The sequence below is a fragment of the Grampus griseus genome, assembly GCF_964374135.1.
Source record: "Grampus griseus genome assembly, chromosome: 2".
Classification (NCBI taxonomy): Eukaryota; Metazoa; Chordata; class Mammalia; order Artiodactyla; family Delphinidae; genus Grampus; species Grampus griseus.
Window position 1 is genome coordinate 31,561,246 of NC_139018.1, and position 13,696 is coordinate 31,574,941.

General features: G+C 35.7%; 1 protein-coding gene across 2 annotated transcripts in view; it reads left to right on the forward strand.

The window, feature by feature from the left end:
- The window catches only part of MED6 (mediator complex subunit 6), a 69,920-nt gene that overhangs the window by 7,117 nt on the left and 49,107 nt on the right, over positions 1 to 13,696 (forward strand). Inside the window, exons 6-8 of one of the 2 annotated variants that reach the window (XM_082648036.1) lie at positions 628 to 743; positions 10,290 to 10,317; positions 10,924 to 11,050. In XM_082648036.1, the coding sequence (XP_082504162.1) occupies positions 628 to 743; positions 10,290 to 10,317; positions 10,924 to 11,050 (271 nt within the window). Of the gene's footprint in view, positions 1 to 627; positions 744 to 10,289; positions 10,318 to 10,923; positions 11,579 to 13,696 lie in introns of those variants that run through there. The other variant, XM_082648037.1, reaches the window with a different exon arrangement.

Here is a 13,696-nt window from a genome sequence, read left to right on the forward strand (position 1 = left end):
TCTTTATAGACAGTCCACCAGCACACTCCCCTCCCAGGGAAAATCCCACACGTGATTAGCTTCATAATTTTTCTTGCAAGTTCTTTTCTCTCTTGTCTTTATGATCTTCTGTTGTTTGGTTTGTCCTGTTTTTTTCAGTGGATTATAGTCTTCATAATTGAGTATGGTTACTTGAGCTTATGAAAGTTGCATTTTCCATTTGTACCTATTAGGTTTTACGGGAAAAGTCTGTTTAATACACTTAAAATATACACAAGATAATTTCAAACCAATAATCTGAATGTGACTTAGGTAATTATGGAAAATTTAGCCTTAAAGTTTTCCATAATTAAATAATTATGGAAACATAAGAATGATGTTTATCCATGTTTACATGCTAAAACCGAAATGTCTTTGAAAGATATATCAGCTTTTTAAATGTTAGAATGTTAACCTCATTTCAGAGGGAGAGTTTGAATGCTTCTCTGTATATGCTATATTTAACGTATTTGGGGGGATTATCTTTGGAATAGCAGCCATTAAAAATAATAAAATTTGAATATATTCATGGCAGACAAAGATTTGTGAAATAATAAGGCACCAAAGTAGTTTAGACAATGTTTTGATTTGGACCTTATATTTTAATAGATAAAGTCAAACCTAAAGTCAAAAGGAAAGAAGAACCGAGCTCTATTTTCCAGAGACAGCGTGTGGATGCTTTACTCCTAGACCTTAGACAAAAATTTCCACCCAGATTTGTGCAGGTAATGAGAATGCGTGTGGTTAATTTTGATTCAACACTTTTTCCTGGCATATTTATTTTTAATTGAGGACTGTTTCAGATGTGACCTAAAAATACTGATTTTCCTTGTTAGTTAAAAAAATGATCTCTGCATCAAAGAAAGGTTTTTCAAGGACTTAATGGAGGAGGTGGTAAAGGGAATGGAATTAGTACTGTTCCGTGCGCTTAAGTTTAATTCCTTATTGAATCTTCGTAAACTGTGAGGACTGAATATAATAATATTCTCATTCAGAAGGTTGCTGAAAGTGTCATAGATGGTAACAAAACTAGAATTTGAAACTCATGCTGTTTTTACTGTACGTGCTGCCTTCCACCCTGATGTAGAGGGTATTTAAGTCCTTAAATGATAGAATAATAAAAACTTTGTAATAAGAAGAATAGTACATTTGATGTGGAGGGTTTGGCATGATAAATGGAGGAGGCAGGAGTAATAATAAATAGACTTATAACATACATTGGAGCTATATGAATTCCATTATGTTGTCTTGGGCATTCCAACAGCAATAGCAGGTTCACGTACCGTGGTACTAAATGAGCTTTTGCAGAGAAGTAAGTGTGAGATGGAATATGTGAACATGTTATTCTTATGGTTTGCCTCAGCTCTTACTTATCTTTACAGGGCTGTGTACACACAAGGTCATGTTTTTCCTGTGGAGGGCCTATTTAAGAGATTTTCAAGGGTTGTTTTAGACTGAGATTTTTCACACCCTGAGATGACTTTAGAATAGGCCTTTCCTTTCCCCTTCCCTGACTCTACTGGATGAGGTGTACTGTTGGAATGGTGACGTGGTGGTGAAGGGAGCAGAGGCCACAGTTGGAACTCAGGACCAAAAAGCCAGTTTAGAGAAATCTCATGAATTGCGTGTGAAGATGAAACAATGTCTGTTGAATAAATAAATAAATGAATTATAGCTCTGTGTAAGATGATGAGTAGTGACTACAGAGTGTAAGAGGTTAGGTGTGGTTGGCCATTTGTGGCAGAACACCTAGAACTGCACAGTACAGTAGCCCCTAGGCACATGTGACTATTGTGCATTTGAAACACAACTAGTCCAAACTGAGTTGTGTTATGTGTGAAATACATACTGGGTTCAAGCACTTAGTACAAAAAATTTATAAAATATTTCATTAATAGTTAAAAATATTGATTATATGTCAGTGATACTCTTTTAGATACATTTGGTTAAAAATAATAAAATTCATCTGTTTCTTTCTGAAAATGTGACTACTAGAAAAATTTAAATTACATATATAGCTTGTATTTGTGGCTCACATTATATTTTGGGCAGTGCTGATCTAGAAAATGGGAACAGAAAATGCAAAACCAAAAACATGAAAGATGATCAATGAACACATACTCAGAAACCAAGAAAATCCCTCAGTTTGTTCTTTGTCTAGTTTCTTGAGGTGTAAAGTTAGGTTGTTTGCGATCTTTCCTTTTTAATGTAGGATTTATTGCTATAAACTTCCCTCTTAGTACTTCTTTTTCTGCATCCCATAAGTTTTGGTATGATGTAGTTTCATTTTAATTTCTCTCCAGATAATTTCTGATTTCCCTTTTGATTCCTTCTTTGGCCTAGTGGTTGTTCAGGAGTGTTTTGTTTAATTTCCACTTATAAGTTAGCAGAAGAAAAGAAATTACAAAGATTAAAAATTATGAAATAGAGACTAGAAAAACAATAGAAAAGAATCAGTGATACACCAGAAACTAACACAACATTTTAAATCAACTATACTTCAATAAAAACAACAACAAAAAAGCAAGGAAACTAAGGGTTGGTGTTTTGAAAAGATAAACGAAATTGACCAACTTTTAGCTAGACTAACAAAGAGAGGAGACTCAAATAAATAAAATTAGAAATTGAAGACACGTTACTACTGATGCCACAGAAGTAAAATGACCGTAAGAGACTACTATAAACAGTTTATATGCCAAGAAATTGGGTAACCTATAAGAAATTCCTAGAACATATGACCTACCAAGACTGAGTCATGAAGAAATAGAAAATCTGAACAGACCAATAATGAATAAGGAGACTGAATCAGTAATCACAAACCTCCCAAAGAAATGTCTAGGAACAGATGACTTCATGGATGAATTCTACCAAACATTTAAAGAGAATTAACACCAATCCTTCTCAAACTCTTCCAAAAAATTAAAGAGGAGGGAACACTTCCAAATTCATTTTATGAGGCCAGCATTACTCTGATACCAACGACCAAAAGACACTACAAGACAAGAAAACTACAGTCCAATAAAAATAGATGCAAAAATTCTCAATGAAATACTAGCAAATCAAATGCAGTAGCCCATTAAGAGGATCATATATCATGATCAAGTGGGATTTATCCCTGGGGTGCAGAGATGGTTCGACATACTAAAATCAATCAGTATGATACACTACATTATCAGGATGAAGGATAAAAATCACATGATCATCTCAATAGATGCAGAAAAAGCATTTGGGAAAATTCAACATCTTTTTATGGTAAAAACAACAAACTAGGTATGAAAGGAATGTACCTCAACATCATAAAAGCCACGTATAACAAACCCTTTTTATGGTAAAAACAACAAACTAGGTATAAAAGGAATGTACCTCAACATCATAAAAGCCATGTATAACAAACAAACGGCTGTCATATTCGGTGGTGAAGAACAAAGCTTTTTCTCTAAGATCAGGAACAAGACAAGGATATCCACCCTCCACACTTTTATTCAGCATAGTGCTGGGAGACCTAGCCAGAGAAATTAGGCAGTAAAAGGGATCCAAATGGGAAAAGAAGTAGAATTGTCTGTTTGCAGATGATATGATCTTATACATAGAAAACCCTAAAGACTCCATTACAAAACTGTTATAACTAATACATGAATTCAGTGAAATTGCAGGTTACAAAATCAACACACAAAAATCAGTTGCACTTCTGTATACTAACAACTATCAGTAAAGGATATCAAGAAAATCCCACTTATAATAGCATCAAAAACATACTTAGGGATAAACTTTTTGTTATCAGCTTTATTGAGATATAATTGGTGTAATAACATTGTGTAAGTTTAAGGTGTACAACCTGTTGATTTGATACACTTACATACTGCAAAATGATTACCGCCATAGCATTAGCGAACATCTCTGTCATGTCACATAATTACTGTTCTTTTTTATGGTGAGTTCATTTAAGTTTTACTCTCTTAGCAACTTTCAAATATATAATACAGTGTTATTAACTATAATCACCATGTTGTGTATTAGATTTCCAGAACTTATTTCATCTTATACCTTTCACCAACATCTCCCCATTTCCCCCACCCCCTCAGCCGCTAGCAGGCACCGCTGTACCCTCTGTAGGAGTTTGAACATTTTAGATTCCATATATAAGTGATGTGATATATCATATTTGCCTGTCTGACTCCACTTAGTATAATGCTCTCCAGGTTCATGCTCTCACAAATGGCAGGATATCCTTCTTTCTCACGGCTAAACAATATTCCTGTATATGTGTGCGCGTGCGCGCGCGTGTGTGTGTGTGTGTATCACATATGTCTCTCTCTCACACAAACATATATATATCTCACATCTTCTTTACCCATTCTGTTGACAGACATGTAGGTTGTTTCCATACCTTGTCTATTGTGGATAATGCCACAGTGAATGTGGGAATGCAGGTGTCCATTCGAGATCTTGTATTCATTCCCTTCAAATATATACCCAAAAGTGGGATTGCTGGATCATGTGGTATTTCTGTTTTTAATTTTTGGGGGAACCTCTGTACTGTTTTCCATATTGGCTGCACCAATTTGTATTGCCACCAACAGTACACAAGTGTTCCCTTTTTTTTACACCCTCACCAACACTTGTTACTTCTTGTCTTTTCAATGGTAACCATTATAACAACTGTGAAGTGATATCTCATTGTGGTTTTGATATGCATTTCCCTGATGATTAGTGATGTTGAGCACCTTTTCATGTACCTGTTGGTCATCTGTATGTCTTCTTTGGAAAAATATCTATTCAGGTCCTCTGCCCATTTTTTAATTGAATTGTTTGTTTTTTCACTGTTGAGATATATGAGTTCTTTATATATTTTGGATATTAACTTCTTATCAGATATGCGATTTGCAAATATTTCCTTCCATTTTGTAGGTTGCCTTTTCATTTTGTTGATGATTTACTTTGCTGTGCAGAAGCTTTTTGGTTTGCTGTAGTCTCACTTGTTTATTTTTGCTTTTGGTGCATTTGCTTTTCATGTCAAACCCAAAAACTCATCACCAAGACTGATGTCAAGGAGCTTACTGCCTATGTTTTCTTCTGGGAGTTTTATGGTTTCAGATCTTACATTCCAGTCTTAAATCCATTTTTAGTTAATTATTTTGTGTGGTGTAAATTAATTGACCATATATGCATGGGTTTATTTCTGGACTCTCTATTTTGTTCCATTGATTTATGTCTGTTTCTATCCCAATACCATACTGTTTTGATTACTGTAGCTTTGTAATATAGTTTGAAACCTGAGCTATCTGTATTCCCACATTTATTAGTTTTGTGAATATTTAGCATTATCCACAATAGCCAAGGTATGGAAATAGCCCTAATGTCCATCAACAGATGAATGGATAAAGAAACTATGGGATATACATATAGTTTAATATTATTCAGCCTTAAAAAAGAAGGAAATTTTACCATTTGTGGTGTCATGGAAGAATCTGGAAGATATTGTGCTAATTGAGATAAGTCAGTCACAGAAGGATGAATATTATATGATTTCACTTACATGAGGTATCTAAAATAGTCAGATACAGAAAATATTATAGTGGTTGCCAGAGGATGGAAGAAGGGGAAAATAGGGAGTTCTAAAAAGGCTGTAAAATTACAGTTATATAAGATGAATAAGTTGTAGAGATCTGCTGTACAACATACTGCTTACAGTTAACAATATGGTGTTGTGCACTTAAAAACTTGGTAAGAGGGTGGATCTCATATGGAGTGTTCTTAACACACACACACAAACCCCAAACTAAAGGAGCAGAAGAAATCTTTTGGAGGTGATGGATATGTTTATTACCTTGATTGTGGTGATGGTATCACAGGTGTATGTATATGTCCAAACTCATCAAATTGTGTATATCAGATATGTGCAGGTATTTTTCATGTATCAGTTATACCTCAGTGTACCTGTAAAAAAAAAAAGAAAAGAACCAGAAAATACTCTGAAGTTTTATTACTCTTATGTGTTTGTGAAGGGAGGAGTACTGAAATATGAGACTTAAAGTTTCTATTAAGGTCATATTGAGAAGAATCGTATATGCTCGACAAAGGAGTTTTGGTTAGTTCTGTGGTCCAGTGTGTTTATTCACTATTTTAAACCCATAACCTGGTACCACTCCTGTAAATATACGTTTCCAGGTACATTAAATGTTATTTGAAATATTAAAACAATAACTATCATCATTAAAGACAAATGAAAGCAGTGGTAATTTTTGTACATTCTTTTTCAAATACACCCTCTCTTGAAGTAAACTTAGATATCCTCTACCTCATCTTCTTGACCCTCAGCACTGACTAGCTGTGAATTATTGATGATGGTAGTAGGGACCCATTAAGTGTTTAAAAACAGTTGCAACGAAATAATGTAGTTATTTGTTTGTTTTAGGAAGATAACCATTCATGGTATAGAAGATGCATAGGAAAATGTGTCATGTACCACAATATTCATTGCAGTTCTATTTACAATAGCCAGGACTTGGAAACAACCTAAGTGTCCATTGACAGATGAACAGATAAAGAATATGTGGCACATATATACAGTGGAATATTACTCAGCCATAAAAAGAAATGAAACTGAGTTATTTGTAGTGAGGTGGATGGACCTAGAGTCTGTCATACAGAATGAAGTAAGTCAGAAAGAGAAAAACAAATACCGTATGCTAACACATATATATGGAATCTAAAAAACAAAACAAAAAAATGGTCATGAAGAACCTAGGGTCAAGTCGGGAATAAAGATGCAGACCTACTAGAGAATGGACTTGAGGATACGGGGAGAGGGAAGGTGTAAGCTGGCACAAAGTGAGAGTGGCATGGACATATATACACTACCAAATGTAAAATAGATAGCTAGTGGGAAGCAGCTGCATGGCACAGGGAGATCAGCTCGGTGCTTTGTGACCACCTAGAGGGGCGGGATAGGGAGGGTGGGAGGGAGGGAGGGAGAGGCAAGAGGGAAGAGATATGGGCATATATGTATGTGTATAACTGATTCACTTTGTTATAAAGCAGACACTAACACACCATTGTAAAGCAATTATACTCCAATAAAGATGTTTAAAAAAATGTGATGTTTGGAGTCAAAGAAGTTAGATTATGGAAAGCCTGAATTAATTCTGTGGCCATAGATAGAGAGGAAACAGATTCAAGGTATATTTCAGATTTAGCATTGCCTAACTTTGGTGGTTGGATATGGAGAGATTGGCATTATGGATGATTCTGAGGTTTCAGGCCTAGGATTAGAATCAACTTGGTGTTGAACCCAAATTCAGAATATAGGAAAAGAAACAGATTTGGGGTAAATATAGTTGTTAGGGGTTCTATTTTCATTAGCCAACCTCCAGAACATTCAGTAGCTTACTACTGTGTTTGGGTTCTGTGGTACTCCAGCTGACTGACAGTTCCTTTTTCTCTGGCTAGGGGTCCTGACTTGAATTCCATGTACTGTTCTATCCTGGTGAGCTAGGCTGGACACTGTAGAAAGCTCAAAGACTCTCTTGAATCTTAAAACAAAAAAACTTCACTTTGTAGAAAGTTATGGAAATTTAGAAACGCATATAAAAATAGAGGGAATAATAAAAAATGAAGCCCCCATGTACCTATTGATATTATCCTGCTTCAACAGTTATCAGGCGTGGCCAATCTTGTCTCTCTTCTTCCCCTATTTCCTCCCAATTATTTTAAGCAGGTTGCAGACTACCTGCTTCCATGAGTTTTTACATTTTTCTTGTAAAGGTTTAGCCATAGTCACCCTTAAGTTGTCATTTTCCAGAACCTCACCTTCTTTTAACCATCCAGGGGCCAAAAGCCAACTCACAAAGAGAGAGAGTATGTCAACTCTATGTAGCAGACCTAGGAGAACTTTTAATAATCGAAGTTCTCTAGGACTTTTAATAATCTCTTTGTTTCTCCAACCCACAGCATTTCTCCTCAGATCTGGAGAAGAAAATAGATTCTTGGTCTCCTTGAAGCCTTCTGTGAGCCCCTATTTACCCATTTTGTCTCCCAGAACCATTTGTAGCTTAGGACTTCTGGATCCGAGGGATGTTGCCCCTTTATGGGGGTGCTCAAGAGAATATTGGAGAAGTCCTGCATTTTTCCTTGAAGCTCCTTTTTCCATATTTTAACTTTTGTTACTACTGAAAGTTACACCAAAACTGATGTGATAGGAGTTCAGGCCTTCAGTGCCTTTTATTATCAATGTCTTTTCAGTGCTGTTTTCAGAAGCTGCTAGGACACCATAGGATATTGCTTCAGTTAGGTTTATTCCAAAGTTACCTGATAAATTTTGTCAGAAAGGCCGCCTCTGTTCTATTTTCCCATCTTAAACCACATCCTACTAGTTTGTGTGACAGTGTTCACTAGAAAAGATTAGACAGTGTGCACTAATTAGGTAATGACATTATTTCAATGTCTGGATATGGTCCAGTGTCCAGTATAGTTCAAGTGGTTCAGTGCTAGCAGTATAAGAATATCCCCTCTCGATTTCTCATTCCTCAATGTTACACCATCTATATCCTCTCCTGTTTTAAAGTAAGGAAAAATTATTTGTTCCCTCAAATTACTTTAGACATGTTTAAGTCCTAATATGTTCATAAAACAGGTAATAATGTTGTTGTGTTGGGGATTCCCATGACCACCCCCATGTTTGGAGATTTGCTTGAAGCACTCACAGGATTTATTACAGTGACATAGTAGGGCTATACAGCCAGATATAAGGAAAAAAGGCATTAGTGGAGTCTGGAGGAATCCATCTGCAGGCTTCCTTACACTCTCTTCTTCCCATGAAGAGTCATACAGAGTACACTCTTGCCTCAACAGTGAAAATGCAGCAACGTGTAAGTGATATTTCTGCCTAAGGAAGTCCATTAGAGACTTGGTGCCCACGTTTTTGGGGGAGGTTTTTCAGGTAGGTACTTTCAATCTAGCACATACCAAAATTCCACATTCTTTGAAGGAAGGCAGGTATTCAGCAAAAACAACATTTTTTATACAAACAGTCTAGGCATAATGAATTGCCATTATCAGTTACAAAATGGTGGGAACCCTCCTGACATCCAAATTTCCAGATACCAGCCAAAGGCCAACCTTGCAGCCTGGCCCTTCTAAGGATAGTAGCTCAGACCTTCTATATTAACCTTTTGTGTACAATGGGTAATAATGGGAAGCTCAGTTTTGGTCTTATTAAATGTAATGGTTCCCAGAACTTGTAGTTGGAGTGGGCTAGTAGGCAGTTTGTAGCATGAATCTGGATCATGTGACATCAGAAAATTGTGTAGTCGCTAGTCATAGGAATAGATAAGAAGCTTAAGGAGGGCATGTAAATTCAGAAAGAAATTCAGAAAACAAATGGAGCCATTAAACTTTATAAAAATAAAGAGAACACTTTTATTCTGAGATGACAGGGAAGTATAGAGAGGTATTTTTTATGTATATATGTCTGTATATAAAGGTGTAATAAGTTTGGAGGTAGATGGATGGGAGAGAACATTGACACCCTTATTGGCTGAGGGTGAGGGGTAGGTTGTGAGCCTTGAGAAGGAAGAAGGAGGGAGAGGAGGAGGAAAGTGTTTTAAAGCATTTAACTTGGGTAGCGAGAACAGGGAGATGACAGGGCCCACTGAAGTAAAAGAATTGCTGTGCAGAATGAAGGATCTGACCTTGTTCCTGACTCCTAGTGCCCCCATCATTTTTTCCTGCAGTTTGATTTCTAATAGTACACTCAACAGAAGCCTTATATTCATAGAAAAATACCTCTTTTTCTTTACGTTCCATACCTGCCAACTTTAAAAGTCAGACATCCAAATTTCATTCTACTTACTTATAGCTCATATCGCCTGTGCAAATAAGCCTCTGGAGTCTTGAAAGGCTCCATTATTCCCTCTCATTGGATTCTCCTTAGCAACTTTTTATAAAGCATTGTAGCCTCGGTGCAGAGGCAAAGGGCTTTGTTGATGCTCAAGAGTTTTTTTATGTTTGACTCTTTTGTTCTAGTTTTAGATTTGTGTCTTTTCTGGAACAGGAATAAGAAGTAGAAAATGATAAATTTACTTTTTTATGGTACATGGATAGTAGTTTCTCTTGATGAAGTCATTTATAATATAATTTGCATGCAGGTGTAATTTTAATGAAAATTATGACGTCAAGAAGCAAAAAGCTTTGCTAACCTGCCCTGTTTTCTTCTTCCTCTTCCTTCACCCCTCTTCCCCACTTTTTTTTTTTTTTTTTTTTTTTAATTACAGCAAAAGTCTGGAGAAAAGCCTGTCCCAGGTATGGTTCATCTGATAATTCTTATCAAACTTGAAATAAGACCAAACAGCCTGTTTAACTCAGTAACAATCATAACATGTGAGGTGAATTATGATCATTTTGTCCTTTTAGACTCTCTAATGCCAGTTTGTTACTCCTAACCTTTGATCTGCTGATTGCCAAAAGGTGGTGCTTTTGTGGTAGTGATATTAGTATTTGAAAGATGCATTAGAGTGGGATGAACAGGTATTGAGGGTGTGTGGAGAAGCTGAGGTGATTCTAGGTTGTCAAAAGTTTGAAAAAAGGCCTTCTGTTTCATCATTGAGAATAGGTATTGGACTGTCCATTGACCTGGCATAGAATAATTATGTATCTTTTTTATGCATAATGTCTTATTTAAATGTCATGTGTTTTTGTCTAGTATCATAATTTGCTTGTATTATCAGGTTTTTTGTTTGTAAATTGGTTCTTATACATCTGCCTGATGAAACAGCTAAATTTAGAACTTGAGATAAGTAGTTCTAAATTAATTTGAGAGTCTGAACCATTCACATTAACTGTTGTCTAAACTGGTCTTATCCCTCCACCCTCCTCCCCCTCCAAAAAATATCTGCTTTTGATGTCTAGTGGATCAGACAAAGAAAGAGGCAGAACCTATACCAGAAACTGTAAAATCTGAGGAGAAGGAGACCACAAAGAACGTTCAACAGACTGTGGGTACTAAAGGCCCCCCTGAAAAACGAATGAGACTTCAGTGAGTATTGGACGAGAGAGACGCTTGGCAAGACTCCTCTTGTCCACATTTTACCTCATTACTGTGACAGGCTCTTGAACTTTAAAATTCTTTGTCACAATCATTTGTATAGAATGTGCTTGTTCTTTGAGAAAGGATGTAAGGATGGTCATGCTTTCAGTCTGAATATTTTTAATGTATCTTTTGTAACCTTTTCCCTACTGGACTTGAGCAGCTTCCTCCCTCACATATTTACTGTGATACATGTTTAAAGATAAGATAAAGGTATTTGTATAAATTAGTTTATCATGACGTTTTCCCCCTTATTTTCCCTCTGAAATATTTCCAGATGCATTTTGTAAACACAAAGGATTAATGTTAAAATAGTAGCTAAGCTTATTTTCTATTATTAGTTGCATATTCCTCAGTATTAAAATAGTAAGGTTACTAACAGTTTGAAAGGTAAAGAAAAGGAAAACAACCTCATTAAGCAATATCACCACCCTACAGATACTATAACAATGTTGTGGCATGGAAGCATGGAGTCTTAACCACTGGACCACCAGGGAAGTCCCTGTGTGTAGATATTTTTAAAACCATAGTTTGTAATTATTCTGTTCATACAATTTTACTTTATCATATTATGTCTGTTGTATGTGCTATTCCATGTTTACTTAGTTTTTATAGACTATACTTTGTTAACTGAATAATTCCTATGAGTGATTATATCTGTTTTCTTAAACTCTCCCTGTGTTGTACTTAAGTTTTTACCAATTTACAATTTGCATTAAGGCTGTAGTGATTACATTATTTAAATAAGGCTGTAGTGTATCATGAGTTTTCAGTACTTAGTATTTATCTCCTTAGTATGGAGTCCCAGCCATAGAATCATTAGAATCTGTACGTGTTTTTTTTTTGGCCTGTTATTACTCTAACAGCAAAATATGAAAGTACCAAGTTCTGTAGAATCTCGCTGAAACTGAGTATTGTCACCTACATTTTTAGTGCCAATTACGTAGCAAAAAAGTGGTGTTTCATTATTTTAAGTGGTTGAATAATTTCTCATCTTTGATTCTTACTTTTATGAAGTATCTGATTTTCTGTATTGTGTAAGATTTTTTAGTTTTTTTATTTTGACATAATTTCAGGCTTACAGAAGAGTTGTCAGAGTAGTACAGAGAATTTCTCTATATACACCTTTTGCCCTAATTCCCCATATATTAACGTTTTCCATATTTGTCTTATTCTTTAGTCTCTGTCTCTCTTTCCCTGTCTCTAACTCGTGTTGTCATTTGCTGTTTCTCTCTCCTTCTCTCTATGTATGTGTGTGTGTGTGTGTGTGTGTGTGTGTGTGTACATACACATATAATACACACATATATACACCTTTTATTTTGGATTGAGAGTCGGTTGCAATCGTGATGCCCATTTTCCCTAAGAACTTTAGTGTGCATTTCCTAAAATCAAGGACATTCTTTTACATAGCCTTGGTAAAATTATCAGAATTAAACCAGTATGATACCATTATCTAATCTGTAGGTCTTATTCAGATCTTGCTAGTGATGCCAAGAATGTCATTTACAGCAAAAGAATATCCTGAATTGTGCATTAGATTTAGTTGTCGTAGCTCTTTAGTCTCCTTTAATCTGAAACAGTTCTTTAATCTTCCATGTTTTTCATGACTTGATATTTAAAGAGCTTAGGCCAGTTATTTTGTTGAATGTCTCTTAATTTGGGTTTGTTTGATATATTTTCATAATTAAATTCACCTCATGCACTTAAAAACATTTTTTTTCACATTCCAAGCATTGTTTATTCCAGGATTACGAGAATGATTCAACAATTGGATCTATTACTCTGAATTAACATATTAATTGCAAAAATACACTTTTGTTAGGAATACCATGGAAAAGATGCTCGTGGAGGCACGTGCTGTCAACTTGTCCCATTCCTGGTGATGTTAACTTTGATCACTTGGTTAAGGTAGTGTTTGTCAGGTTACTCCACTGTAAAGTTAGAATTTTTCTTTTTCTAATTTATAGGTATTTTGGGGGGGGGAAGTAGTTCGAGGTCTGTAAATACCCTGTTATTGCTCAGAACTTTTACCCTCCAGTAGCATTCACTGATAAATCTTGCCTAAATCATTTATTACTATTACGGTTGCCGAATGGTGATTTTCTTTCTAATTCCTTCATTCCTTCTGTGTTTATTAGTTGGCTTTCTGCTATAAAGAAGAGCTTTCCTTTCCCCCCCTGCTTATTTATTTATATCATTGTAGACTCTTGGATTCTTATTTATTCAACGAGTTATATTTCTTTACTCTCATTAATTTATATTGATGCTCAAATTGTCCGAGATTGGGCCAATGGGAACCGTTTCAAGCTGATTCTTAGGTCCTTTTGACATGACCTTGTCATTCATTGAGGATTTTCTTTATGTTTTGGCACAATAAGATATCCCAGGCTCATTCCAACCCTGGAGTCAGCCATTTCTCTAAGGACCCCTAGTTCCTTTTGGTGGAGAATATATTTGGAAATCAAGATCTTTGTGCAAGGTGTGTTCATTTGTTACTGGGGTGTCATGGCTTCTGGGCTTTGTCAGCTGATAGAGTTAAGAAATAGATATATACTGGGACTTCTCTGGTGGCCCAGTGGTTAAGACTCTGTG